The sequence below is a fragment of the Drosophila grimshawi genome, unplaced genomic scaffold (assembly GCF_018153295.1).
Source record: "Drosophila grimshawi isolate 15287-2541.00 unplaced genomic scaffold, ASM1815329v1 contig_1377, whole genome shotgun sequence".
Taxonomy (NCBI): Eukaryota; Metazoa; Arthropoda; class Insecta; order Diptera; family Drosophilidae; genus Drosophila; species Drosophila grimshawi.
Genome location: NW_025062900.1, coordinates 6,519,844 through 6,546,829, shown reverse-complemented (window position 1 = coordinate 6,546,829; position 26,986 = coordinate 6,519,844). Strand labels below are relative to the sequence as shown.

Here is a 26,986-nt window from a genome sequence, read left to right as displayed (position 1 = left end):
ACATCAGTGTCAAGTGTTTATTTATGCATACAGCAAATTTATAATAAGCTGCTTAAGATTGGATTAAAGGCAGCTGCCGCTGACAAGCCTAATCAGACAATGTGTTACACCTCTTTAACAAAAAAAAAAGAAGAAAATAAAAGACACACACACAGCAACAACTTTACAACACTCAAATTGACGCACCTTTGAAGAAAAAGTGTGTGTGCTCAATTTGTTGTTGCTGGTCTTTGGCACGTTTTAATCTTAATTTGAGTTGCTTTCATGTTTTTATGGCTTTTTTCCTCTTTTTGTTGGGCTTACTTTTAATTATTGAGTTGTGAATCTTTTAATCGCAGTTCAGTTCAAGTGAGTTTTAATTTTTATATCTTTCTCTGAGCTCAGTTCGCTTATGCGATGACTATGCAAATTTGTGCAGCTTGGCTTGCTGCATGTTTCCCACAGTTGGATTTTATGCGCCATTGTTAAAATAGACCTGCAAACAAGAAAGAAAAAAAATGCTCTAGAAATATTTGCTATTTCTTTATGTAAATGCCGCTCTCTATTTCATGCAATTAGATCTTTGAGTGCGGTGAATACATTGGTTATGATTGAATCGCTGAAAATCGCTGAATAATTCATGTGCAGGAGAACCTAAGTCCCACTCACTCAATTCTATTTAACGAAAAGATTTTTAATACTTTACGACAAATAGAAAAAGTATGTTGAAAATAAAATCATTCATTTCTATTCCCAGCTACTTTTCAATTTGCAACCAAAGCAACAGCCACATACATAGTTCAATAGAAATTGAAAATCTCAACAAGTCCTTGCAACAGCACCATCTCTCTCTCTCTCTCTCTCTTTCTTTCTCTGGCTGCCATCGTTTCTCTCTATCGATGTCTCCCAATTTCTGTCTGCTATAATTCAATTTTCTGTGCGAGAAAAGAATAAAAATGCTTTCATTAAAATTCAACTGCATCAGCAAATTGTAACACTGGCCGCACACACTAAGTGTGTGTATGTGAATGTGTGTGTGTGTGTGTGTGTGTGTGTGTGTGTGTGTGTGTGTGTAGGTACCACAAAACCAGCAGCAAATCAATTGGAAATGAACTTCTCCATTCAACAGCTATTTCATGCCAAATTGATTGTGAGAATTTAATTAATTTTTTACCATATTATTGAAAACGACCGCATTGCACAATTTTAGTATAAATTGAATTCAATATTATCATTCAATGAATGCCATTTCATATTTTTAAATTGTATATGCAATTTATTTCTGATTTTCGAAGTGGATTTGCATTTATGGTGTGCAGCGAGCATATTTAGTGGCACACATAACTCTACAGCAACTTATGCCTACGATTTCAGATAACAGCAAAATGCATTTGGCAGCTGTAATAAATGAAATAATTATTTTGATAAAATATAGTCTTACTTAACATTTTGGCCATGACTTTATTTAATAGAATAATTTACAAGAATTTTAAGCACAATTAAGAAAATATCCAAATATCTTAACAAGTATTTTCACTGCTCTTGAGGAATTTATTTAAATGGAATATTATGAACATTGAAGCACGCTTACGAGTAATAAATACGAAATACTTAAATCCATCTTTATTTACTATTTTTACGCGTTTGCATATTTTAGGGTGGTTGGGAGTATTGCAGGGTTGTTGCATGAACTGCTGTGGAAGACTCTTAATTTCCGACATCGCCTCCGACTCCGGCATGTGCACAAAACAATTATAGCCTGTAGGTAATATAGTGGCGCAACATTTACGAGTACCGGATAAAAAAGGCGCAAAAAAACAAAAACAAAAAACCAAAAAGAAGAAAATAAAAATAAAAAACACAAGCATGAAAGAAAAACTGGAAAGAGAAGAAATGTTTTATGTGTTGTGGCCGTGGGGGGGAAAATGTTGCTTCAGCTATGGCGACGAGAGCGCTTAAAATAATTTCTGTTAAACATGGCCAACACAACGAGAGTTAGTTTGGGCCAACACACATACCAACTCGGTATGCTATTTTGAAGGAGGCGCCTTTGGCGCAGACTTGGCGTTTACCACTTGGTCTTGGGTATGTAGGCAATTTTCATGTCTGCAGTTGAAGTTGCACAGCTGAATTCAAGTGCTGGGATGCCTTGCTGCCGCCTGTCATTCGAGAGTAAAGTTTTTTGGTGCTTGGCTAAAATGCCTTAAGGCAACTGGCTTAAAGTGCTACACAGCCAGACATTGAGTGTGGCAAATAGGGGACGAGAGGAAGAAATGATTATGTGATTAGATGCGGTTGTGTGTTGTAGACACACATGTAAGTGTAAAGTGTAAATGTTGTCTTGCTATAATTGATATTGATTGCAGGAAACAGTTGCGGTTAACAAAATGAGCAAGTTGAGCCAATTTCACACAACTTTATGGTAATAATTTTATTGCAATTATGTTTAGAACTTGAAGTTTACAAAAGCACCAAAAGAACATTATAAAATATAAATTCATATCATATGCAGGCAAATTAAAAGCTGGTTAGCGGTTAATTGGCGGTTTATATAATAGATAATTCAGATATATATATATTATATTATTATATGTCTCTAAACAAAAGTCGTGCTCTCTGTGAAAGCACCACAAAGTCTCAACTTGTCGCCAGTGATAATGGCTCGCATGAATTGGGGTCCCAGATAGAGACCCTTTTCGCTTGATTGCGTATCACCATCCAGACGTATAACGTAATCCTTGCTGATCAAACGATTCGATATATCCTGCTCCAGTTTGGGACTCAGTATATCATATAAACTGCCACCGCTACCCATCGTCATATCGCCTGCCGCACCCCGCTTCTTATCGACAATGGTGCAACTGTTCTCATTCCGGAGTATTTCATCAAACTGACGCTTGACCTCCTCCAATGAGCTGCGTTTCGGGTAACCAGCGAGTCGCTCAAAGCACTTGTATTGATAGAAACGACGCTCCAGTTCGGCCAGTTCATCCAGCAAGACTCTCACGTTCGGCTGGTCATTGGAGTGGGAGCGCGAGAGGCGACACAGATCGCCCAAGAGCTGCTCGATGTGTGGGGCAAAGAGATCCTCCACATGCGCATTGCTGTAGATGTCCTGTTAAGAAACAAAAATGAGAATTATAAGAAATGTATTCTAAGATTTATCACTTCACACAATTAGTTAATGGTTAATATGCTTTAAAAATTATCTTTGATTTATGGCAACTTACAATCAACTTGAGTATGGCCGTGTGTAGCGTTGGTATTATAGTCAGCCCATAAATCTCACTCATGTTGCGCGTCTCCAGATAGTGTAGCACCTTGAGCGCCTCATTCGTATCATCGAAGAGGCGTCGCTGCCTGGCAATGGGCACCGCCTGTGCCCGCTGCCACACCTTCTGCCACGTATTGCCCTCGGTAGTCATGCGTACGCTCAACTGATGCTTAGGCTCTCCACCGTCTAGATAGTTTATAGAATTATATATCATATATAAACGCTGACCACTTTCTGCATGCTTACCATGCTGCACCTCCTCCCAGTCCTTGGGACTGTACCAGCGTATGAAGTCCTCCATTTTGCCACGCGGATTAGCTGCCTTGAATGCCTCCATGTCGGACATGAGGGATGTGCACATCATTTGTGTGCTCAGATCCGAACCGGGTCCCAGTTTCAACATAACCTCAGCATCGTCATGCAGCTGATCCTCAGTCTTGGGCACCGGCTCCTGTGTTTCGGGTATATACAGAAATTCATCGGGCTCGTCGAGCAAACGTTCGTCGCCCAAACGCTTTAGGCGACCCTCGGGCTTAAGATTCAACACTGCTTTAGTTGGCGAAACACTTGCAGAAGTGGCCTCATCGCAGTCATAGAATTCGCTTTCGTCCTCCTCCTCGTCTTCATCCTCATCCTCATCCTCGCTCAGCTCAATCTGCTTTTGTTGTTGTTTTCGTTTGCCGAGCGCTTCGCGTTGCACTCGCCGCTCCACGCAAACGTTGAGCATCTGCAGTTTCTGGTGCAACAGACAGGTGCGTGTGTCGGGAAAACCAGGTGCAATCCTATGCCAAGGAGAAACAAGAATTATTAGCAAAGTTTTGTGTGTTTTAAGTATTTAATGAAAGTTTTTAACAACTACTGTGTGAATAGAGTTCAAAATGTGGCATATATTTGAAAACATTTTACAATTCTAAACCCATTTGACAATTCCATTGTTGCAGAACAGATGGCCTAAAAGATTTAGATAGCCTTCTGCACAGCTTAAAAAGGAGCACTGTCGCCAAACTATTTGAAACTCATTTGATAAGTTATCAAAAAGAAATCAGCTTTAGCTATAATTCAAAACGCTACGTGCTGATATGTATCTGTATCTGCAAATATGTGATTTGCTATAAATAAACTGAAAGCCAATTGTAAACAAGGCACATTTTTGCATACGCTTATTTGAAGTTCTGAGTCCCGTATTCGAGCCATCATCAATGGTATGATAATATGAGCTGACGGTGCGACTTCATCATCATCATCATCATCATTGTCATCATCATACGCTGACGGCAGTGACAATGGCAACCCACATATGATATATGTGTGCTCGCTGATATAAACATATATAAATATATATATATATACGATATCTGTAATACATGACACGCACTGTCTTAAGGCGGAGTCTTTGTCACCGTTGCCGCTTGCCTCTTTTGGCCCATTTGGTATTCAAGTTGTTGCCGGCTTTGTGTGCTCTGCGTGGCTTTCGAGTTGTGCATAACAAATGAGTTAAACGTCTCTTAATGGAGTTGGAAGAGAGGTACGAGGGGAACGGGGAGCCGGAGAGGCGGCGGAGGCGTAGCTAGTCCCGTGAGTCATGGAAGAAAAGAGTTTATTGAACCCTCGAACAGTTATAAGTTACATGCATAGCGCTTCTTTTAGCCAAAGAGGAGCGAACTTATTTGGCCAACAGCTGCAGACGACGGATGTGTCCAGTAAGTAGTTGCCAAAACCGCCAACTCGACCCACTTGTGCATTTGCATAAACTTCGCTTATGAGTTTTGTGTGTACAGCTGCAGTAGCTGCTTAAAAGCTTTTTTTAGCCATCTAAAACCAAGTTGACAAGCGTTATCTTGGCCAAGTTCTGCTTAACAAATACTGACCACAATAGAGCCTTCTATCTGCTTGGACAGTAGTTTAAGCTCAAGTGCTCTGCACATCATTAATTGTTAAGGATGGGGAGTGAGGGGGAATCAAGTCAGACTCCAGTCTCATCATCACAAACGCCCAGCCATAAACTGGCCCTAATATATATATATATGTGTATATATATATAGGAGCAGAAACGTTACGTTTCAGTTTTGTGGCCAGGCCAGCAACAGCACACAGCAATTTGTTTTCGGCCATTTTATGTTGGCCTAGTCACTTTATAGTTCTATTTATTTCCACAGCAGCCAAGATGTGGGGAATGGATTAAGAGGCAACCACATGCGGAAATTGCCCAAGAGGCCTTAAAGACCAATGCGAGTTAAGAGACTGTGACAAAGATGTGCAAAATAATATATACCTATTTTATATTTACTTTGTGTATTTAAGAGGCTCTCGATTAAAAAGATAAAGAGTAGTTGAAATTAATAGGCATGTCGACTCAAGAGAATCTCAAATTTGGCATTATTAAAGCCCAGTTAAAGCCATGCCAGAAAAATACTTGAAAGAAGATTAATTTAATGTGTATATCATTAATACTAAATCATTTTGAGGTAGTCTTAATTAATAAATAACATTTTTGGCAATGATAACGATTAACAAAATACCATAAAACGCGAAACTGGTTAACAAATAAATTTAGCTTCAAAAAAAAAAATCATGATTTGATTAATTGACGCACAATAATTTATGGACTAATTTTATAACCCAATTAATGTGCTTTAGACTTCAATAATAGTTTGAAAATGTCTGAAATTTAATTTCTTTTTTATGGACTTTTTACTGTTTTTATAATCATTAACAAATAGGCGCCAGCTGTGAAATGGAAAGTGTTACAATATTCACACTTGCGTCTCACACTGATAACAACTTCAGCTGACGTTGTTTCAACTTATCTCATTTAGGCATTTCTCAGGTGTCTACAATTCCGCTAATCTTCGCCTTTACACCAAATGATTTATCAATGGAATAGACAATAGCAAAAATAAAAACAACAAAATAGTCACAACATTTGCGCAAATTGAGTAATATATAGTCCTATATACTCTTTGTTATAAGCTCACGCATTATGTGTATGGCATTAAGCATTAATCTAATCTCTGGCTATTTTTTTGGCAACAAAAATAAATAGAATTCAGTAGCTGCCTGATAAAGCCAGCTACTTGCGATAGATCCTTTGGTATAAAAGCCATGCAAAGTCGACATTCGGAATTGTTTCATTGATTAGTTTGTGGCCAGTTGGCAAACTGAAAAGAACGCAAATAAAAAGTATAAAGATGAAAGGTAAATTTGTTAAATTGGATTTGAAATTAGACTTTTGTTGTAGGCAGTAAAAACTTAAAATTAAACAACTACTTGCAGTTCGCAGCGGCCTTTTGGCATTAGTTGTTTTGGCCATCTGTGGCGTGAGCCAGAGCCAGCGTATTGATGATATTTGCGAGATGTTCGCTGATAATACGGTCATACGTGATCCAGAATCGTGCAGTCGATCAATAACCTGCCTCGATGGCAAGAGCACCTACAGCACCTGCACGGGCTCCAAGCCATTTTTCGACAAGAGCAAATTGAGTTGTGTGAGTTCGCTAGCTGAGGATGAAGCGGACGGTTGCTACGTGTCCTGTGTGAACGCAACGAATACATGGATTGGGGATCCAAAGTCATGCTTTGGCTACTATTACTGTATCGATGAGCAGACGCCCGCTTATGGCACCTGCCCGGACGATATGCACTTCAATTCGGCGATACAGGAGTGTGTTTGGACACATACATCTGACTGTCATTCGACCAAGTTTGACTATTGCAGCATCATCAAGGATGGCGTCAAATTTGATAATGTGCTCGGTTGCGATCGGTATCATGTGTGCACCAAGGGGGTACTAGTGGATTCGAGCTGCTCGTCGGGCTACTTTCAAAAGAGAACTGGCGCTTGTGAGCCCAAAACTTCAGTCTATTGCGATGCTCATCCCTTTCCCAAAAATGTTTGCGGCACGGAAAAGTCACCCAAGAAGAATGCTCTGGTGCCAGATGGCGCCACCTGTCATGGTCACTTCTTCTGTGCCGAGCAGGATGATGGCACCCCGGATCCAAATCCGCGTTGGGGCAGATGCAATGATGATCTGTTCTTTGACAAGAGCTCACAGAAGTGCGTTGAGCCGAACAAGGTCGTCTGCACGGAGGATCGCTGCCAGGGTCGCACAATTCCATTTGTCCTGAGTTCAACCAAGGGTTGTCGCCACTATCTGCGCTGTGGCAATGGTCGCACCATCGATGAGAAGAGCTGCGGCAACTACTTCTTCGATGAGGCCAACGAAATGTGTGTGGACAGGATATTGACGTATGCTATCTGCTAGCCTAGTCAGACCATTTGAAATCATTAAATAGATCTTATTTTCAAGAGCACATTACTGATTTCGATTTTCTTAGTACATAAGCACGTATATATATATTAAACTCAAGGAATAATGCAATCTCTTTGTTTTACTTCGGATTGTCGCAAGCGGCAATTAAATGCTTTCTATAACATTTTCGAGATTTCATAGCTTCATTAAAGAGTTGAGCAAATCGTCGACAATAATTTGAAACACTTGAAGATAGCCTAATCTTAACAATAAGCCATTATAAATAGCCCAATATGTTGTTTCCTTAACAAATCAAAAGCGTCACAGCAATTGAAATATTTATGATCACAACAGTTGATTGTGAGTCGCTGCTTATTATTTATTATTTATAGAACAATTAATTAGCTACATTTTACTGCAGCGAAACAATAAGTGGCTAATCTCAAGGTGGGCGAATTGCTCCAGCAAAAAGATTGGCAAGATTGGTAGCAACTGCAAATGATTAACACAAACAGATGGGTTTTTCCATATAATATAAATCAATGCAAGGAGCTTTTGTTTTAATTTTATGACCATTTAAAACATATCTCAAATTTATATTATACTAAAGCAATCTTTAGAATAGCGTTATCAGAGGCTTAATGGCTTATATTTTTTTACGAACCTTTAGTTGCCAGGCAAAATACCATCCTAAAATCAACTTTAATAGATTAGTTCAGCAACCACAAATCCGGCTAACACTTTCACACCTTACCCCACACGCACGCTGCCAGCGGAAAAGTTTTGAATTGACAAATTTCCATCTTAAGTACAAAAAAAACCAAACACTTTTTTGTGCACCTGCAAAATTCTAATCCACTTAAATACTTAACAGAATTATCGTGCGGTCGTCGTCCAGCCACGCCCACAATGTGGCCCGCAAGCCGAAAACAACCAAAAAAAAAAAAAAAAACAACAGAAAAAAGTGTGCCAGCAACAAACTCCTCGCCCTTTTGTTAAATAAAACTTCAATTAAAACTCGTTTCAAGTGAGGCTCAGACCCTAAGGGAAAAATTGTTTGTAAGCTGTCCTAAAATGGATGGAGGTGCAAAAAAACGTAGTCGAAAAAGAACAAAAAAAAAATTGTTGGCTCGCCTCTGATTCTCTTGGTCATTGTCTTAAAAAATGCAAATTTGGCAACGCAACGCAACCAAAAAAAAAAAAGACAAAAAGGTGAATAATTATGAGACAGGAACACAACAGAAAAATAATATAAAAAAAATACATTTACACCTTGAATTGGTGAGAAAAAAATGGTTTTTTCTTCTTTTTCCATTTTTTTTGTATTATATTTTTAATTTTAGATTTAACTGGAACTTTGTTGCACAACTGTACTTGAATCGTTTTTCATTCAGTACTCTGGCGTCTTTGTAATTTTCGCACTTTCGCGCATTAAACAATTTTAGCGATGCAATTAATTCGACGGACGGGCATCAGTGGAAAAACTCGGCATGGAAAAATGGGTGCAAGAATTTTTTAATTAAAGTTTGTGGCCGGACAGACGAATGAGAAATGAGCGGCTGGATGGGATTGCACTCTGTATGCAATAAGGGGGCTGGCTGCTCAAGGGGGGGTGTCAAGTGGAATGCACACTCAAGCGCAAAATATTTGTTAGCCACGTAATGCAATTTCGAGTTGAATTGTACAAAACATAAGGAAGCCAAGCCCGCAAATGGAAAGAAACAAAAGAAGCCGCAGGGAAGCAAACTGGCGGAAAGAGATGAACACAAACGCAAATCGCATGAAAAATTAAGTCAAGCGAATCGACATTTTGAGCCGTAGGGCTGGCAAAGAAAGAGAAAAAAATAATAATAATAATGCTGCTGAAAAACTATCAATCAATAGACAAAACGTTGATTAACATTATGAGGGAGCGAAGCGTGCAGCTTAATTCAGTTATTATTATTTTTTATTAATTTATAGATATTTTTTTGTGGTTTTTTCTCGGATGGCAAACAAATCATTGCAGCATTTGCTGTGGCATGCGCAGGGAGTAAGGCAATTTGTGGGGGCTGTTGCAACTTTACTTTTACTTTTGCCTTTAAATAATTCAGGCAAAACTTAACGTGTTGTTCAGCTAAATTAATATGGACAAAATGAAATAACGATTTCATTGAACTCTGGCATGTGATTGAAGTAAATATATTGAATATTTATTGTGCTACAAGCTTAAGCTAAAGAATAATTAGTTTTAGATAATAAGAAGAATTGATTGAATTAATTTTAAGCAAGGAAACAATTTTTTCTCTTTTCGCTTTTTGTTGATTGCGAAAATTTTTAAGAATAAAAAATAATAATTTTTCTTTTTTTTTTGACAAATATGTCGTCATAATTTAATAAAACAAATGTTGCAGTCATTATTTCAACTTGTACAACTACTTTAAATTTGGACTTTAAGTCTCAAGTAGTTTTTTTGGGCATTGTTAGTTGGTGGCATAAAACTTTACAAATTGTCATTGTTCCATTCAAGCGTTGACCTTTCGCTTCGCACCACACGGCGAATACGTAACATTTATTTAACGTGCATTCAACCGGTCATCGTTTTGTGTGCGTTGAATAAGAAAACAATGAAAATCTCTGAAGTCTAAAAATACAGACACCTCAAATGCGAAACTTGTGAGGCCTAAAATTGAGTGCGGCCATAATTCATGATTATGCAAAAAGGTCAACAGCTTTGACTGGACCAAAAGGGCCAGCCACTTAGCTATTGTTCTGGCTTTTTGGAGTGGGAGGTGGAGGGTTTCTTTTTTTTTACTTTTTTTTTTATGACGCGCCTGTCGCGCGTTGGCAAATTAAATTAAATGTCCGCCCGGCACACACACAAAACGATTTGGCTGCTGCTGAAAAGGATGCAGAATTTATTGTGCCTTTCGGTTTCTTTTTTTTTTTGTGCATTTTTATGCTTCGTTTTTTTTTATGGGAAGGAGAGCTTCGCACCGGAACTGACAGGCAAATTAATCAAACGAAACTGCCAAACGATCAACCAGAGAATGATGAGCAGAAAGATAGGGTGGGACGAGGAGAAGGGGGAGGAAGGGGGTCGTACGATACGCACAGTTTGTTGTTTAACGAGCGTGAAAATGAAATTGAGAGTAACTGGACAACTGATTGATAAAGCTATCCGCCTGTCCGTACTGGACTCCCTTTCCTTCCTTGGTGTCCTTTTGATCAACTGTTTAGGGCAAATATGTCACGTGTTTGGCAGCTGGCCAAATATATAAATTATATATATTTTAAGATATGCACCAGTATATGTATATATATATATATATGTATATTAAATCATTCCATCTTATTTTGTGTCACTTGCAGCTCTATGCCGGCACCAAGATGAGACGCAACAGCATTCAAACAGCGACCACTTCCACAAATCGACAGCTTTGGCTGCCGTCGCTGCTTTTACTTCTAGCAGGCAGCAGCAGGATCAGCGCACAATGTCCTTGGCAACGTGAAGTGCCCGATCTGCAATCGAGCTGCATATGTGCCTACAATCTCGGACGAGAGCTCAGCGTACAATGTGATCAGGTAAGAAAATCTGGTCTGATTGTATAAACATATAAATATAGAAAGAATTCAGGTTTCTATCGTAACATGACCATATAATTTCTGTGCCATTCCAGGTGGAGTTCTCGCAACTGGTGGACGCGATGAACAAATATGCGAGACTGAAGCCGGTGGATTTGCTGTATGTGAACAATGCTACAATTGAGGAGCTGCCCGATGATATATTCAGCAATCTGAGTCTGCACAATGTGCAGCTATCGAGCTGTGGCATCAAGAGAATATCGAGTGGCGCCTTCAAGGGGCAGGAGTCAATGCTAAAGAATCTCAATCTGCAGGATAATCAGTTGAGTGAGGTGCCCATTGCAGCACTCAAATTGCTGGGCAAGCTCAATCTGCTCGACTTGTCGCGCAATCAAATCACCCAGATACCGGACGATGCCTTCACGGGTCTCCACAAGCTGTCCACGCTGAAGCTAAATGATAACAATGTGACGCTATCTCCGAGCGCATTTCGTGGTCTCGAGCTGAGTCTGAAGAATCTCAATCTGAAGGGCACCAAGCAGCGGCGAGTGCCGGAAAGTATACGTGGACTGAAGAGTCTCGCATTTCTCGATCTCTCACAGAATGGCATCAAGGAGCTGCCGGGCGCTGGTGGCATACGTGTCTTCGATGGCTTGGATGCACTCACAGCCCTCAATATGGAACGCAATCTCATTCAGAGCATTGCGGAAACGGCATTTGCTGGTGTCCGCAAAACGTTGAGTTCGTTGAGTTTGCTTAACAATCTGTTGGCCGATTTTCCCATTGGCGCTGTGCATTCGCTGAAGGAGCTGCGTGTTTTGGATATTGGTTTTAATTTGCTCACCTCGCTGCCGGAGGCGGCGTTCCGTGGCAATCCAAGCATTACACTGCTGGCCTTGGACGGCAATCCACTCAGCACGGTGCCGGAGGGTGCGTTTGCCCATTTGAATGCCACGTTGCGTGGACTCTCCTTGGGCGGTCGATTCCTCCATTGCGATTGCAAACTGCGCTGGGTGGCCGAATGGATACGCAACGGTGACTTGCAGGTCAGCCAGCGGGCATATTATTTTAATCGATCTGTAGTTGATTGCCTAATTCCTTCTTTTTTCCCCTTTTTCTTTGTTTGCCTGTTAGGTCACCTCACGCGAACGCAATCCTCAGTTTTGTGGCACACCGCCACGTTTCCGTGATCGCGGCTTCTACTCCATACAGCCGGAGGAGTTGAATTGTCCCGAAATTGCTGATGTTGCGCTTCGTGGTCCTGTCGGCCTCGCCGACAATCTAAAGCCCACGTTTCCCTCATCACCGGACTCGGTGGAGTTTGAAACGGGGTCTGGCACTGGTACAGCTGCCGCCTCGTCACCAGTTGCCAACAGCCTGAGCACCACAACACCAAAGGCAACAACAACAACAACAACAACAAAATTAACCACAAGAACCACAACAACAGCAGCGCCAACAACTAGTTCCAGCACAACAGCGAGCACGGTGAGTGATTTTTGATTTGGGCAAGCAATTTGTACATGAGAATTCTTTTTATTTGTTCCTATTAAAATGAAATTGATTTTGAACGGTTTAAAAAGTTACGTCAGCTCAAAATTAATTGACAGCGACCCTTAAATAATGAAAATAAGTTTTATAACAGCTACAAATATATTATGCTTTAAGCGGTTTATATTCAGCTTTAAGGACTTGAGACGAGTGACCCGATTTTCAAACTGAGAATGTGCTGAAAGCCATTTTTAAAGGCTTTTTAAATTACCATAAAAACAAAACTCAGAATTAGCAAGCAATTATATTCAACTTACACTCAAGGATGAAATGAAATATAATTAAGTTTCTTACTAATGGAAAATGTTCTGCCACAAATCTGATTAAATGAATGAAGTAGTGATTTAAATTTTACTGGTTTTAAATAAGAGACAAGTGTCGCTTTGCCTTTCTCCCAGCATAACTACAAATTCCAATTTACGAAGTGGCTCAATTTGCATTTAATAAATCCTGAAGTGAGCACTTGCATTTTACTGACGACACGACACAACATGACTTGATACACTAAAAGCCCCAATTCGTGCAACTAACACCATAAACTGAACATCTTAATAGCAAATTTGAGAATGTCAGCAAGTGATTTATGCAACATTCAATATCTCTATGGCTCTCCCTCAGACTCGTCCGCCCACAGCAGCGACAACAGCCACAACGAAAGCCGCCCCATTGCCAACAGCTGGCATCAATGGCACTGGCAGCGTTCAGGCCACGGCCATAACATCGACAAGCAGCAGCAGCAGCAGCTCCTCGTCCTCCTCAGCCTCCGCTTCCGCCACATTGCATACGAGTGGCAAACAGGCGCCTGGTTGGCGTCAAGGCGCCAATGGATCGAATGGTAGTCAACACAAGCCACAACGGCCGCCACTGGTGCTCGGCTATCCGCCGCAACGTGGCACACGGATCGATGATGCCAACGAGGTGCAGGTGAAACATGCATTCCGTCAGGACAGCGCTGTCATCATCCAGTGGGACTCGGAAACGGCTAATATATTGGGCTTCCGTGTTGTCTATCGCCTGTTCGGCGAGAAGGCCTTCAAACAGGGTCCGCCCCTGGAGGCCAGTGAGCGTGAGTTTAAGATCAAGAATGTGCCCGCCCAGGAGTGTATCATTGTGTGCGTCATATCGCTGGAGGAGCTGCATGTGACGCCCGAAACGGTGCCATATCAGCAGTGTCGCGAGGTGCGCACCGTCTCCTCGCAGACATCCAACATGGATAAGATAACGATAGCGGCAAGTGCCGCCATTTGTGGCACCATCATTGTGGCCGTGATTGTATTCATCGCAGCAAGCAGGTAAGAATAATTACAAGCATTTATTCCTCTACAGCACATTCAGCTAGGCTCTAGTCTAGTATATGCACTCAGAAGAAATATGCCAGCATATTTGTCACTTTTTTAAATTACGGTTTGAGTTGAGACCATTTCGCTATTTAATTTATTAAACATAGCAAATATTTCTAGAATTGATATAGATTTAGTGCAAGCATTTGTAGCATTTTGAACCAGAAAAACTGATTTCAGGCTTTGATTTCCGTTTTATGGTGATTTCAGAATATTTTTCTGAGTGTACCCTTGCTGAGAGTGCTAAAATGTTCGCATTCTGTGCTATTCTTGTTAAACGTATTTTGTATTATCTGCGCTCGAGCATTATCATCATCTCAATATCTATTTTTCCCCCTCTCTCTATTTAATTTTGCAGGCGCTCGCGTAAGCTGCAAAATAACCAGCAAAAGAGTCCATTGCCAATTGGAGGTTTGCCCGTTAATTGTTGCGGTCCAACCGGTTCGCCAGGACCACTTGGCTCCATTGCCACGCTATCGGCATTTAACAATCACAAGGTGAGTTTTTCCACTTGCCAATTGGCTATAAAAATAAAATAGAAGGTGGCTTTCTGCCCGAGGTTGTTGCTAAATTGGCCTGTGACTCGGAAATGGCTGCAATTGAAGGCAACCTTTTTTTTCGCCACCATATTTTTTTTTATTTATTGACCAACAAATGAAACCGCTACGTTCTGAGGTCGAAATGGCAAAAGAGCCATCTATTTTATTTTTGTCTATATTTCGAGTGATTTTTAGCTATCAGCCGAACAAATTTTTTGTTGACCTTTTAAAAATCAAACAAATATTTGACAATATTTATTGATTTGTTTAAAAAAATGATCATTTAAAACGGTAACGGAAAAGTTATTCGAGCGATTGCATACGAGTATATACTGAATACATATTCAACTATAGAAAACCCCAAAAAAACATAAAATATCAAAAATAAATTATTATTTGGGTTCTCTTTAACGGCTTTTATTGAAAGTTGAACCGTTGAATATTTTGTATATATTGCATTTTCCTTTCAACAATAGGAAACTTTAAAAATTCACAAAATCAACTTGCTAATAAAAGTACATTTTTATTTGGGGTCTCCTTAAAAAATGGCATTTACCTAAAAGTTGGAAATTCCAAAAAAAAATTAAACTTTATAAAAAGTAACTTTGACTATATATTTTCAACTATGACCTCGACTAACTTTCTGCGCTTCTCGTCTAGGAATGGGATCAAGTATCTGCGTACAGTGGACGCTCGATACCGCGACCACGCATCTATCCCGTCGAACAGCCTGATGATATGCGCAGTCATTTCTCTGGCATGCCCGGCAAGGTGGCCAAATCAAGGTAAGTCGCACAGAGGTCAAGTCAAAAATCATGAAATATTCAACATGCAGCATGCATCGTAAATCATTAAAAATGTTGCACAAATATTTGCCTGATTTTTGCGATTTAATTTATTTATTTCACTTGTTATTGATTTAATTATAATTTCATATTTCATTATGTTCGTTGTTTACTCATGCACACACACACACACACACACATATATACACACACATACATGCGACTGCGACTGCGACTGCGACTGCTACAAACGAATCTCGGTCAACACCAACAGCAGATCCATAGCCGATGGGCAATCGCAGCACAGTTTCTCGAATAATTCGCATCGCGGTTATTTGGGCAGCGCCTTCCCCACAAATCTGGTCAATTCACGCCCAGAGCTAAGGCAATCCCGCCAATCGTTGGCTGCTGCCTCCGAGCGTATGTCACGCGCCTCCTACGCTGGCTCCATACACGGCGGCGGCGGCGGCGGTGGTGGTGGCGTTGGTGGTGGTGGTGGTGCCATGGGCGTTGGCGGCATGGTCAATGCCGGCAGCTTGATGGGCATGAGCGGATTGGTTGGTCCCGGTGGTCCAGCGAGCATTGCATCCAGCAATGCAAGACGCTCACGTCCGCGCTCCAGATCACGCGATCAACTGAACACAACGCACATACATAACCATCGACCGGGAAGTCGGTAAGTAGAACGACGCTACTAACCCACGTCTGGCAGAGGCTTAACACTCACACACACACACGCACACACACAGCATACACACACACAACTGTCAACAGCTTATGAGCAGCTCAAAACATGTAGCTAATTACAAACGTCACACTTTCAATTTTTTATTATTCATTCGAAAGTTTTAAAGCAACAAAAAAAAAAAACAAAACTAGTTTTTATTGTCATCTTTTATATGTTGTGCCATTAAATTTGATGAACAATTTGCGCTTTTCACCCTTCTTTGCTTGTTAACTAAGCTGCGACTTAAAATGAAAGAGGCTTGGTCTCTTTTTATAAGCGTATTTCAGATTTACTAATTTTGATAGTATTACGAATAAAAAGATTTAAATATGACATATATATTGTTATACAAATAGTTTCATTATTACAGATTGTAATTTTGAAGTGAAGAGATTTTTTAAGTTTGCAATCTCAAGAGTCTTTGATATTAATGGAATAATAATGCTGATTTACACAAAGATGGCTTTTACTTTATTTAGTTTGGCTTTTAGCTGTCGAACACTTAAACATGAATACAAAACATAGTTGGGGTTGTTCCCTATTACCACATAAATCTACTGCTGTAGCTTGTGAAACCTAATTAAAATCACAGTTTATGTTATGTTAGGTATGTGCTTTATCAGACATTAACATACATCTTTTCCTTGCGAAACTTTATTAAAAACATCACATAAATAAATAAAATACATCGCGCTGTAACCCATCATAAATACAATTAACAAGCCAACTCTGTTTAACTCGGCGATTATTTTATTAAGTTTACCACCTGCTAATTTTTGAATAATCGAACACAGCACAAAAAGTTAATTGAATTAATTTAACATTTTTGATGTTGTTGTTTGCTTTGCTCAGTGTGTAAACTTGTTACATTCATTATACAAATGTTATTTTTTGCTTTTTTTTGTTGTTGTTAAATTTCATTTTGGCACACTACAATTTGGCGCAAGTCATTAGCCGCCTTTCCCACAACAACTTTCCACACACAAGTTAATTGCTGTATTTGTAATCGATGCTCTCTTCTGCTCCCCTCCCATTTCCCCTCCGTCGTTGATAGATATTCGCAGGCGGGCTCAACGCATACGCTAAACAATTATTGCGATACATCGGATAATTGGACCGATCATGATATGGATATATATATGGCGCGCAATCCGACAACGCGCAACGGTCTGGTGCCATTATGAGGGCGGCTTATGTTATCCTGATATTTCAATGTTGTATTAAATTTGGATGGCATTTTCTGACAATATCTGACGCCGGCCATTGCAGCGGGTGGCGATGGTGGACGGCGTCAGCAGCAACAGCAGCAGCAGCAACAGCAACAGCAGCAGCAAAGAGCTGCAGCACAACAGCAACAACGACATAGAAACAATCAGCAACAACAGCAATTGCAGCAGCCATATCAACAACAACAACACCAACAACAACAGCAACAACAACAGCAGCAACAACAACAACAGCATCGTTTACAATATTACAATGCAGCGCAGACACAGCGTTGCACCTCGCCGCCCGATGTGGTGCCCCGTGCAGCCAATTTCCATAATAGCAGCAACAGCCACACAAACAGCAACAACCCTAACCAGCAATCATTGCCGTTGCCAGCTGTTACAGCAGCAGCAGCAGCAGCAGCAACAGCAAACATTGGCATTGTTGTTGAGAACTATTTCAACGAATATGAGCGTCAGGAAATCATTTATCATCCAACTAGCAATAACAACAGCAGTAGCAGCAGCAGCAGCACGCCAGCAACACGTTTGGGCAGCCGCAGCAACAATGCCTTTCGTTTACAGTTGCCCGCAACGGCAACGACGACTACCAATATTTTCTATAGGCGAAAGAATTATTCAATAGATGCAACTAATGCGCATACATTTAGTGATAACTGTAACTGTACTTGTAATTGTAGACTAAGCGAACAGCAGCAACAGCAACAGCAGCAGCAGGAGCAGCAACAACAGCAGACAGCAACCACAACAACAACAACAACACCAACTGACAGCAGTCGCGTTGACACACAAACAGAAGCATCATCCTTGGCGCCCAGCACTTCAGTGTCAAGCATTGAGCAAGTGCAGCCAGCTAAGTATGAGCCCGAGACGGCAACAATTCCAACAGCAGTAGCAGCAGCAGCAGCAGTAGCAGCAACAACAACTGACACAACAACAACAATAACAACAGCAACAGCAGCTGTGGCCTTGTCTGAACTGAACTTGACATTGGCTGACATTGAGACGGACTTGGACTTGGACACGCTTTGAATGCAATATACTGTTGTTGTTGTTGTTACTGTTGTTGTAGCTGTTAGCAAAGTTGTTGTCACTGTTGTTGTTGCTAATGCTTGTTGTCGCATCCCAAGCAATTTACATAAAAAAAGAAAAATAACTGAAAGAAATATAAATTCAAGTTAACTAACTATTTTTGTATGCTGTTTAAAAAGTGCAATGAATTACTTATACACATTATCTATTGTTTGTGTACATAAATGTAATTGTTATCTATTATCTGTAATCTGCAAACTGCAATCTGTATCCGTTAACTGTATTAGCGCTTTTTTTTTGGTTCTTTGTCGTTGTACGCGTTGTTCTTCTTTCTTTTCTTTTTTGGTAAAGCAGCAAATGTTAAGCAATCAAAGAACTAAAACGTAAGTCAATAACTTATAAAATGGTACTAAAACACGCACACACACACACACACACATACATACAAACACTCTAACTAGCTATTAAATCACTAATCTATAAAACAACATTATTTAATATAGCCTAGTAAAAACGAAAAGATAAAAAAAAACCTTAAAAACTACGGTGCGACAAACATGGCAAATTTAAAAGTTATAAAATTTAATCATTTTTAAATGAACTATAAAAAAAATGTAGATTGAATGATTCTGAAATTTATTTGAAACTTTCTTTACGTTTGTCCAAATTCATCAACATTCATGCTGGAATTTTTTATGTTTATTTTTCAAAAGTTTCGAAAAGAAGTCAAGAATTTAATTTTGATATTGTATTTCCTATGCTTGTCGCATCGCGTCGAAACAAAAACGAAACAAGAACACATTCCAATAGCTCTGTGCAAAGAGGAGCGTTTTACTGCCTTGAATATTAGGATATAATTTTGAGAAAATCAATTTTCTCTCGATTCTGTTTGCAACAAATATATCAAGCAAATAATTGTTTTCATTTTTTTAGAGCTCAAGAATTTACTTTTTGTATAAAAGCTTCAGTCGAAAAGTTTGTGTGCTAAGTTGATTTAACAATTAATTGTTTAATTTTTATGTTTAAATATAATTTCATAGTGAGATTTTAATAAAATTAAAAAAAAATATTAAAAGAAATTTAGTGTCTTATGATTTTTATTTAGTTTCGCCTTGCAGGCTACGTTTTTGTCTTGGGTTTGTATTTTGCATTTTTTTATATATTTTTTTTAATTGTTATTACTTCATTTTTTAATTACAGTTTTAATGCGAAGAGTTTTGCTTTTTATTAGATTTTCATTTGATGCCATCTGTAAATGTTTGTACATAAATTGAATAGTTAAGCTTTAGAGTTGAGTTTCAAGCATTTTTAATGATAGGATTTGTCAGAGTGCAAATCCAGGAGAACACAGTTGACAGTTAACAATATTTAGTGCCGATGGGCAGGATGAAGGCCAAACAAATGGCCAAACCCAATAACGCTCATATCAGGCACTAGATAATTTAGTAAAGTAAGTACATACATATATATAGACACATACATCTATTAGAATTCGATTTAGAAAGAAGTTAAGACAACGCTTTGAGCATTAGACAAGTAAACACAATTTTGATGGAAAACGGGAGCAATTATTTAGAACAACAACAATAAAATTATAAATATATATACATATAAATAATAATATATTAAACAATTGTAGGCAATAAATTAAAAAGAAAAATGTAGATGAAGATGCAGAAGAAGAAAAACACCCAACAATTTTAGTTATAATAAAAAGCAAAAGCAAATGTTTCACTTGTAAAGTAAGCAAATTAATTAGTTAAGTACTCAATGTATCGATAACACGATATACAGCTGCGTTATCGATTCTAGTTATAGTCATAAGAAAATTTGAAATCAAACCTAGTATTAAGCTTAATAACAATGAATTAAATTAATTAACTGCCTTAGCACCAGCGAAAAATGAGTTTAAACAATTCAAATGATAAAGACGAAGACGAAGAATCAAGATTTAAGATTTAAGATTGAAGATTGAAGCACGTGCTTAGTTTTTAGTTTAGCGGCACTTTAGAGAAACGAGTTGAGCAACCTTGTACACAAATACTGCCAAACAGCAACAAATAATACAAAATCACGTGACATTGGGCCTGCTGTCTATATATATATCTATATATTTTGATACCCTGAACCCATTATATATATGTAACAAGGATATAATCAAGTGGAGCAAAAGCATGTAGCAAACAGACGAAAGCATATTCGACCCCATAAGGTATATATATATATGTATATATATATATATATCCCTAATCACCGTCACTGTCTGTCCGTCTATGCGAACAAGTCATAGAGACTATAAGAGCTAGCTTAACTTAGCTTATATATAAAGTATCGGCTCTTATATACCACGCATTGATCAAAAAGCAATAAAAATCGATTGCCGATAACATTAAATTACAAACTACAGCAACATATTATTATAACTGCATTGCATTAAGATCGGATAAGCAAAACAGTTTCTGTTAATCAAAATAAAAATTCACGTTGATCGACAAGTCTACTTTATATATAAAAGCTGGGTTCAGGGTGATTGCTGGTCGAGCTGTCTCGACTGGACTATTCTAAATTATCTGCCTTTGTTGGTAATACAAATTAAAAGCCTTTTCGCTTTTATTTTCCATCAAATTTTTTTCCTCCAATGTCACGTTGAATCCCACTCGAAAAATTATATTGAATAAAAAACCAAACACGATAAAACACCATCCGATTTTAGACTTTAGAACGGAATGAAGTTACTCAAATCTTACCATAAATGTGCGTTAAATTGTTAATATACTAATTAAAGTGTTAACTTTGCGGCTTCAAAAAAACAAACAACAAAAAAAACTAAAAAAAAATATGTATTAGCAAAAGTTCATTAGAGACAAGTTTTTGCCAAGTTTTTTCGTTTGTTGTGTTGAAAGAGAAACACGTTTTTTTTCGCTAATACGCATCAAGTTCCAAATAAAGCATATTTTTGTTAAGTGCTCAAGATTTTTTAATAATTAAAGTGGGACGGATTGCTTACTCACCCGGGCACCGATAGGGAATTGTCCCATAACAAACGCAGTTGGCGTGTAAATACTGCCCACAACTGGGCCATGCCCTCCACGCCGCCCAGGTGGGCGTGGCAAGTGGACAACAGGGAGCTGAGGCGACAGACCAAAGAATCAGCAACGGCGCTCTTAATGCGCATCGGATCGAACTGCAAACAAATTGTTTGTATAAATAAAGAAATGTGGAAAACTGAAGCTTAAGAATCAGCTCACCTTATCCTTAAGGCTATGCTTGTCGTAGGGAAACAGTGCCAGTTCGGGATGCATATCGGGAAACAGATAGGCGAGCAGCTCGGCGAGCTCACTCGCCGTCATGGGTCCCGGCAGTCGCTTGGTGAGACCCGATTGCGAAGGCAGCTCATAGTTCTGCTGTTGCTGCCGGCGCGTTGTCAACTTGTGCTCGGTTAGCTTATCCAGGGGATTTGTGTGCTCTGCACCGCTTCTGGTGCCCGAGAAATTGCGACCCACATAGGAGTCGAGGGTGCGAGTGACTTTGCCGACCGCTTGATAGTCTCGCAGGCAACAGCTCAAATAGGAGGAGGCCTCCACAGATAAGTAGATCTTGCCTAGGGGCGCTTTTGAGGGCACAAAATCTGTGCGCATCTCGCTGTCAAAGGCCACCGTCTCCGAGAGTTCGGGCCACGTGTAAACCAAATAGCTTTCCGTACAAGATTCGGGTGCATAACCATGTGGCAGGGCATAGAACTGCTGCACATCCAAACGCTCCACATCGCCATCGATGGCAATATCCTCTGAGCTCGGTCCATGAGCAAAGGGCACATACAATGGCACACGAATTCGTACCGCATCCAGCGAATAGGTGTTTCTCACCGATACCCTCGCATCTTGGGCATACGAAGCCGGCAACTTGTCATGGAAGAGCGTCAGTAAACCCATCAGGTAACGACACTCTGGCGGCGCCTGCTCCAGTCCAATCAGACGAAAATTGGTGCGCAAAGCGGGCGCCAAGGCGACGCCAGTGTAAAAGTTCCATTTGGGATCGTAGATCTGCACAAAGATCGGCACCACGCTGCTGACTTCAGCGGCCACAACTGCCGCAGCACTCAAAAAGAAATTGAACTCTGATGTGGATTTCATATAATTGCTGGCCGCATTCACTGGATGCAGCACAATAAAGCGACGCAGTCCGTAAATCCGCGCCAGCGTATGCAGCTCACTGGAGTTCCTTATGGGCGGACCAAAACTATTCCCACTGCACATTAAATCATGATGGCAATTTGTGCGCTGCAAGCAATTGCTGACTGGTGCTTCTGCAGCCTGCTGCTGCCCTTGGGGCAATTGTGCCTCGTAGTAGTCGACGGCGATGACATTGCGCAGCATATTCAGCGTCTCGGACTTCACTTTCCATTTGCATCTGAAAAGCTCCTCGGGCTGCAGTGGGACGCCAACATCGACGGCCACCTCCCATTTCTGCAGCAATTCGCCAAGCTGCGCGTTGAAGACTTCCCAATCGGAGTCAGCGCTGAAGTTCTCGCGATAGAATTCGTTATCATCGATTTCCTCGGCCATTGTTTTGTGCCAATTTTACTAGTATCAACAATCAAATGGCAAAACAACACAATAAAATACGAATAAATGCTGCCAGCTGGTCGGCCAGAGTTGACACGGTGCCGCAGTATGCCTATGAGCTGAGCAGCTAGAGATGAGTTAAAATTGCACAACGAGCAAGCGATATAATTGTAATATATATTAATAATGTAAATAATAAAGAAAATAAAAAAGTAAATAATACTAATAAATAACTAACAATAAAAGAAAATTGATATTTCGAATGAGACAATTATACACATTGAGTGATCAGCATACTGTGCATACCTAAGTTAGCGTTGCCACACTATTGAATTCAGCATCAAACGCGTACTATCGATTTCTGCCTATCGCACTGTCAGAATCAACATCATAATGGAATACAAAAGAGGTGCATTTCAAAATAACAATAAACAATTAAATAAATATCAATTTGATAACAAATTTAAATTAATGCAGTTGGCAAACGTTTTCTTTGGAACCTGGCGTCGACAAAACTCTTTTTGGAACTGTGGCAGGAGTACATCGAAGAATTGCGCGGCACTCGAGTAAATGCGCAAATCTACAAGGAGATCGCCGACAAATTACACAAATTTGGTCCAACTCACGTTGAAGTCAAGGCCAAAGTGGACAACATGACCAGGAAATACAGGTGTGTGTGTTCCCCTTTATTAATTAAGTATATAATATTGTTATTTCTGCTGTTTCAGAATAGAATTGAATAAAAGTCACGCAACTGGGCTGCCATCGAAATGGGAACATTTTAAAACGGTGCAAGAATTGTTGAATGAATCGAGATCGGTCAAAATGAAACTTGTCATGGCCAACAGCTTGGGTATAAACTAAATATACCTCATAATTATGCAGCTCGAATAATGTGTACATATTTATTGCAGATTTTTCGCCATTTGAGGATTCTGACAGCGGCGATTTGGACAGCATAAACTCGCCAAACAGAAACAACTCTCCAGCAATAGAGCCAAGAAGCAGTCCTGAAATCTATCAAAAACGAGAACCATCAAGTCCTGCTTCTCAAAAAAGCGATTCGGCGTATTCAACAAATACTTATGCGCCAGCAGAGTCAATGGATTTGGATAGTAAGCCGGATAGATTATTGGCCATTGAGGAGGCTAATTTAGACATACAAAGAGAAAAACTGAAGGCCCTGAAAAGCATTGCCGATGAGTTATCTTCGATTCACAGGGATTTTCTCAAAGTTTACTCAAAACACAAGTGATGACCTTAGAAATACGAGCTTGGCTTGTGCCTTGGATTCTGTTAGCAATAGTTCTTAAGTATTTATTATGCACAGAGATTAACAAATTTGTTATGAATATTACTTCAATTGCTGATAAGAAAATTAACTTTGTTTATATAAAAACAAAAAAAAAAACATTTCTTGCCCGAAAATTGGAAAACTTCGATTCTCATTAATCAACTGTTTGTGAAAAGGGACAAACATATTGGCAACGCTTTGCCAAACTGATGAAGCGATAAGTTTCAGTTTGTTAATCGCCTTCATAAATTAATCGACTTCAGCCGCGTTTTAATTTTCGCAATTTTGGTGTTATATTTTAAATAAATATTGGAGAAAGCTTAACGCTTGCACATATTGGTAAATTGATAAAACTGCAACTATATAGCTTGTAGTTGTTGTTGTTTTTTTGTTTTTATTAATTTACATCAATTCATTCACTATTTGCTGTCGCGCGCGGGGCTTTGCTTAAAAGGTAAACAACACACTCAACTCGGGCTTCTTAGCCAACGATGAGAGTGCCCTCATCGGGGAACTCATGGGTGGGCACCTCCAGATTCAGTGGGGCCGGTCCCTTGCGGATGCGCCCAGAGGCATCATAATGGGAGCCATGGCAGGGACAATAGTAGCCACCAAAATCACCAGAATTCGCAATTGGCACACAGCCCAGATGCGTGCAGACGCCAATCACAACGAGCCACTCGGGCTTGATGACACGTTGCTGCAGAAAAGCTAGGATTACAATCATATATATCTATATGTAATATGGTATACGCACATCATCAGTTTCGGGATCACGCAGCGTGGATGTGGGCACGCCCCGCTCTGTCTCGATCTCGGATGCGGTGCGATGGCGAATGAAGAGTGGCTTGCCGCGCCACTTGAACGTCACCGATTTGCCCTCGGCTATGTCTGCAAGTTTGATCTCGATTTTGGCCATGGCCAGCACATCGGCCGAAGCGCTCATTGAGCCCAGGAAGGTGTTCACCAGACCCTTGGCCGCATACACACCGCCAACGGCGCCGGCACCGACCAGCATATAGGAGAAGGCCTTGCGCTCCTCGGCGGACTCGTTGCGGCGACGCACATCCTTCACAGAGTCACGACGATACGGCGAGAAATCGGGCACCTGCAGATCGCTGTGCGCCTCCCGAGTGGCTGCAAGAGGAAAACAAATACATTAGTTATGATTTACGCTACAAATATGATTGATTGACAACATGTTTAATGCTCAAAAAACAGCAGTAGTTGAAGCACCCACATCTTGGCCCGGGCAATGCCGGACACTTTCATTCATTCGCCAATCAGCTGTTTGCCAGGAACGAGGTTATGTAGAAATTACGTAAGGAAATTGGTAACTTTGGCCATTTGACGATTAAAACATTGCGGAAAACATTTAATCTTGAATGTTGGCGGTGCTCCACGCAGAATTCCACAGAATTGGTCTATAATTATGTAACTGCAGCTCCAGATTTCTATTGTTGATGCTTACCAATGGCATTGACAGCAGCACCGCTCGCCCGCAGGCTGGTGGACAGCGCCTGTGCGCTGGCTCGCACATAGGCACAGGACACGGCTTTCATCATTTTGTTGGCTTGCGTTTGTAATTTCTAATTGTTTTTGTCTATCGAAAAAATTTCGTTGACTTTACACCAACGTCGTCCGTCTGCTTTGCTGTTGCTGTTGAAAACCAGAGTGACCGAACGCCGCAAACGTGAAAATACCAAACTATTTCACCTACATATTAAATTCACTCAATACCAACAAAACTCTATGTTTGACAACATAGAATAAAGTATCAAGTGTCTACATGGGTGAATATATACTGTTTTGTTTACTGTTTGTTTACCGAAAGTCAAAAGTTTACAATGTAGTAAAAGTAACAAGCATTTAAACTTTCATCAGATTGGCATTATGACGTGACGTAAGCGCAAATTGAGCAACGTAGCTCAAACTGCGTGCCGCTTGCCAAATACACGTAAGCAAATGTTGGTTGCGCGCCAAATTTGACTCACTTTACGTTGCCTGAGAGTGCACGAGTAGGAGATACCTTAGTCATAAACGCTTTAGATAAGATAAGTCGACACGCAAAAAAATGCGTTGCTTGGCAAGGCATATATGTGCAGCATCAACAGTAGAGTTGAGTTTATTTTGCGAGTACTGCCTAGAGGAAGCTATGCAAGAACACACAAAGTTATCTGACCGCCAAATTTGAAACATGTGCGAAATTCAGAATTTCAGTTTAACAAATCTTTTTGAAGCAGGGAATTCCCATTATTGAGCGATCTCTAAACAGATCTCAAACATAAATTCACTCCATATTAATAGCTGCTTTTATAGATTAAAGTCTAAGAACAATTGTGACATAAAAACAATCCCTTATTTTTGATTTCCTTACAGCTTCCACCTAAATGAGAGACTGCATGCGTATTTCCCAGCTAATAATACTTAACAGACTCCCCGGCCTCCCCCACCCGCTGAGTGGCTTGGTAACGAGGTAAGCGAGCAACCCCTTTCATAAAAAGTTTTCCCTTCTAAATTCGAAACTGCAACAATTTAGCTTTCGCCAAAAATACAGAAAAAGGGTTTTCATGGAAAACCGGTTGTGCACCACCGAAAAAACCACCACCATCACAGTTTTTCCGATTGCATTTTCCTCTGCTCAATGTTATGTCATTGATTAGAATCCTGCGCCCTGAAGTTCTCTCATATAAAACACAGGGACAGGGATGGGGATGTGAGTTGAATGTCTAATTTTATTTAATTAATAAGCGCTCTTTAAGTTTATTCCCAAATGAAAAACGTCGAATCGTCTGTTTTGCTCTTCGCTGACCTCATCGCGCTCAACCGCAAAAACAATAAACGCATAAAATGCCAA

The 26,986-nt window shown here is 40.1% G+C and overlaps 5 protein-coding genes and 1 long non-coding RNA gene across 8 annotated transcripts in view; 4 read left to right on the top strand and 2 right to left on the bottom strand.

Annotated features, from left to right (window-relative positions):
* The window catches only part of LOC6562206 (leucine-rich repeat and fibronectin type-III domain-containing protein 2), a 56,535-nt gene extending 39,201 nt beyond the window's left edge, over positions 1-17,334 (top strand). The window contains exons 2-9 of one of the 2 annotated variants that reach the window (XM_032736067.2): positions 10,855-11,067; positions 11,163-12,113; positions 12,202-12,555; positions 13,237-13,910; positions 14,317-14,455; positions 15,158-15,282; positions 15,557-15,958; positions 17,064-17,334. In XM_032736067.2, coding sequence (XP_032591958.1) covers positions 10,873-11,067; positions 11,163-12,113; positions 12,202-12,555; positions 13,237-13,910; positions 14,317-14,455; positions 15,158-15,282; positions 15,557-15,958; positions 17,064-17,193 — 2,970 coding nt within the window. In that variant the 5' untranslated portion in view covers positions 10,855-10,872 and the 3' untranslated portion in view covers positions 17,194-17,334. The remainder of the gene's footprint in view (positions 1-10,854; positions 11,068-11,162; positions 12,114-12,201; positions 12,556-13,236; positions 13,911-14,316; positions 14,456-15,157; positions 15,283-15,556; positions 15,959-17,063) is intronic. The other variant, XM_032736068.2, reaches the window with a different exon arrangement.
* LOC6562204 (rab3 GTPase-activating protein catalytic subunit) lies at positions 2,385-22,944 on the bottom strand. Its single transcript, XM_001988865.3, has 5 exons — positions 21,519-22,944; positions 21,282-21,454; positions 3,500-4,035; positions 3,210-3,439; positions 2,385-3,094 (listed from the first exon to the last, which is right to left on the bottom strand). Exons 1-5 carry the CDS (start codon positions 22,833-22,835, stop codon positions 2,576-2,578), a joined length of 2,775 nt encoding a protein of 924 aa, XP_001988901.2. The 5' UTR covers positions 22,836-22,944; the 3' UTR covers positions 2,385-2,575.
* Positions 6,442-7,593, top strand: LOC6562205 (peritrophin-44). Its single transcript, XM_001988866.2, has 2 exons — positions 6,442-6,448; positions 6,527-7,593. Exons 1-2 carry the CDS (start codon positions 6,442-6,444, stop codon positions 7,513-7,515), a joined length of 996 nt encoding a protein of 331 aa, XP_001988902.2. The 3' UTR covers positions 7,516-7,593.
* Positions 22,945-23,211: 267 nt separating the features above from the next.
* LOC116805251 (myb/SANT-like DNA-binding domain-containing protein 1) lies at positions 23,212-24,453 on the top strand. Of its 2 annotated transcripts, XM_032736102.1 has the most exons (4): positions 23,212-23,244; positions 23,313-23,505; positions 23,564-23,688; positions 23,750-24,453. In XM_032736102.1, exons 1-4 carry the CDS (start codon positions 23,229-23,231, stop codon positions 24,088-24,090), a joined length of 675 nt encoding a protein of 224 aa, XP_032591993.1. In that variant the 5' UTR covers positions 23,212-23,228; the 3' UTR covers positions 24,091-24,453. The 2 variants fall into 2 exon arrangements, with proteins under 2 accessions (XP_032591993.1, XP_032591994.1); XM_032736103.2 differs by lacking the exon at positions 23,212-23,244 and having other exon boundaries at positions 23,569-23,688.
* A 40-nt stretch (positions 24,454-24,493) lies between these two features.
* Positions 24,494-25,828, bottom strand: LOC6562350 (cytochrome b-c1 complex subunit Rieske, mitochondrial). The gene is made up of 3 exons (XM_001988869.2): positions 25,601-25,828; positions 24,887-25,266; positions 24,494-24,829 (listed from the first exon to the last, which is right to left on the bottom strand). The coding sequence occupies exons 1-3, from the start codon at positions 25,692-25,694 to the stop codon at positions 24,611-24,613; spliced, it is 693 nt and encodes a 230-aa protein (XP_001988905.1). The 5' UTR covers positions 25,695-25,828; the 3' UTR covers positions 24,494-24,610.
* Positions 25,829-26,028: 200 nt separating this feature from the next.
* LOC116805350 lies at positions 26,029-26,723 on the top strand. The gene is made up of 3 exons (XR_004365140.1): positions 26,029-26,086; positions 26,509-26,605; positions 26,669-26,723. It is a non-coding gene; the product is annotated as an uncharacterized LOC116805350 (long non-coding RNA).
* Positions 26,724-26,986: the final 263 nt, after the last annotated feature.

Excerpts from the sequence above, each read along its gene's own strand:
- LOC6562204 (XM_001988865.3), bottom strand. The coding sequence starts at position 22,835 with ATGGCCGAGGAAATCGATGATAACGAATTCTATCGCGAGAACTTCAGC. Across the intron at positions 4,036-21,281 it reads AATTCCCTATCGGTGCCCGG|GATTGCACCTGGTTTTCCCG; the intron begins GTGAGTAAGCAA and ends TCCTTGGCATAG. Across the intron at positions 3,095-3,209 it reads CGGCCATACTCAAGTTGATT|GACATCTACAGCAATGCGCA; the intron begins GTAAGTTGCCAT and ends GTTTCTTAACAG.
- LOC116805251 (XM_032736102.1), top strand. Across the intron at positions 23,506-23,563 it reads AACATGACCAGGAAATACAG|AATAGAATTGAATAAAAGTC; the intron begins GTGTGTGTGTTC and ends CTGCTGTTTCAG. Across the intron at positions 23,689-23,749 it reads TGTCATGGCCAACAGCTTGG|ATTTTTCGCCATTTGAGGAT; the intron begins GTATAAACTAAA and ends TATTTATTGCAG.
- LOC6562350 (XM_001988869.2), bottom strand. The coding sequence starts at position 25,694 with ATGATGAAAGCCGTGTCCTGTGCCTATGTGCGAGCCAGCGCACAGGCG. Across the intron at positions 25,267-25,600 it reads TGCTGCTGTCAATGCCATTG|CCACTCGGGAGGCGCACAGC; the intron begins GTAAGCATCAAC and ends TTCCTCTTGCAG. Across the intron at positions 24,830-24,886 it reads GTGATCCCGAAACTGATGAT|CAACGTGTCATCAAGCCCGA; the intron begins GTGCGTATACCA and ends GCTTTTCTGCAG.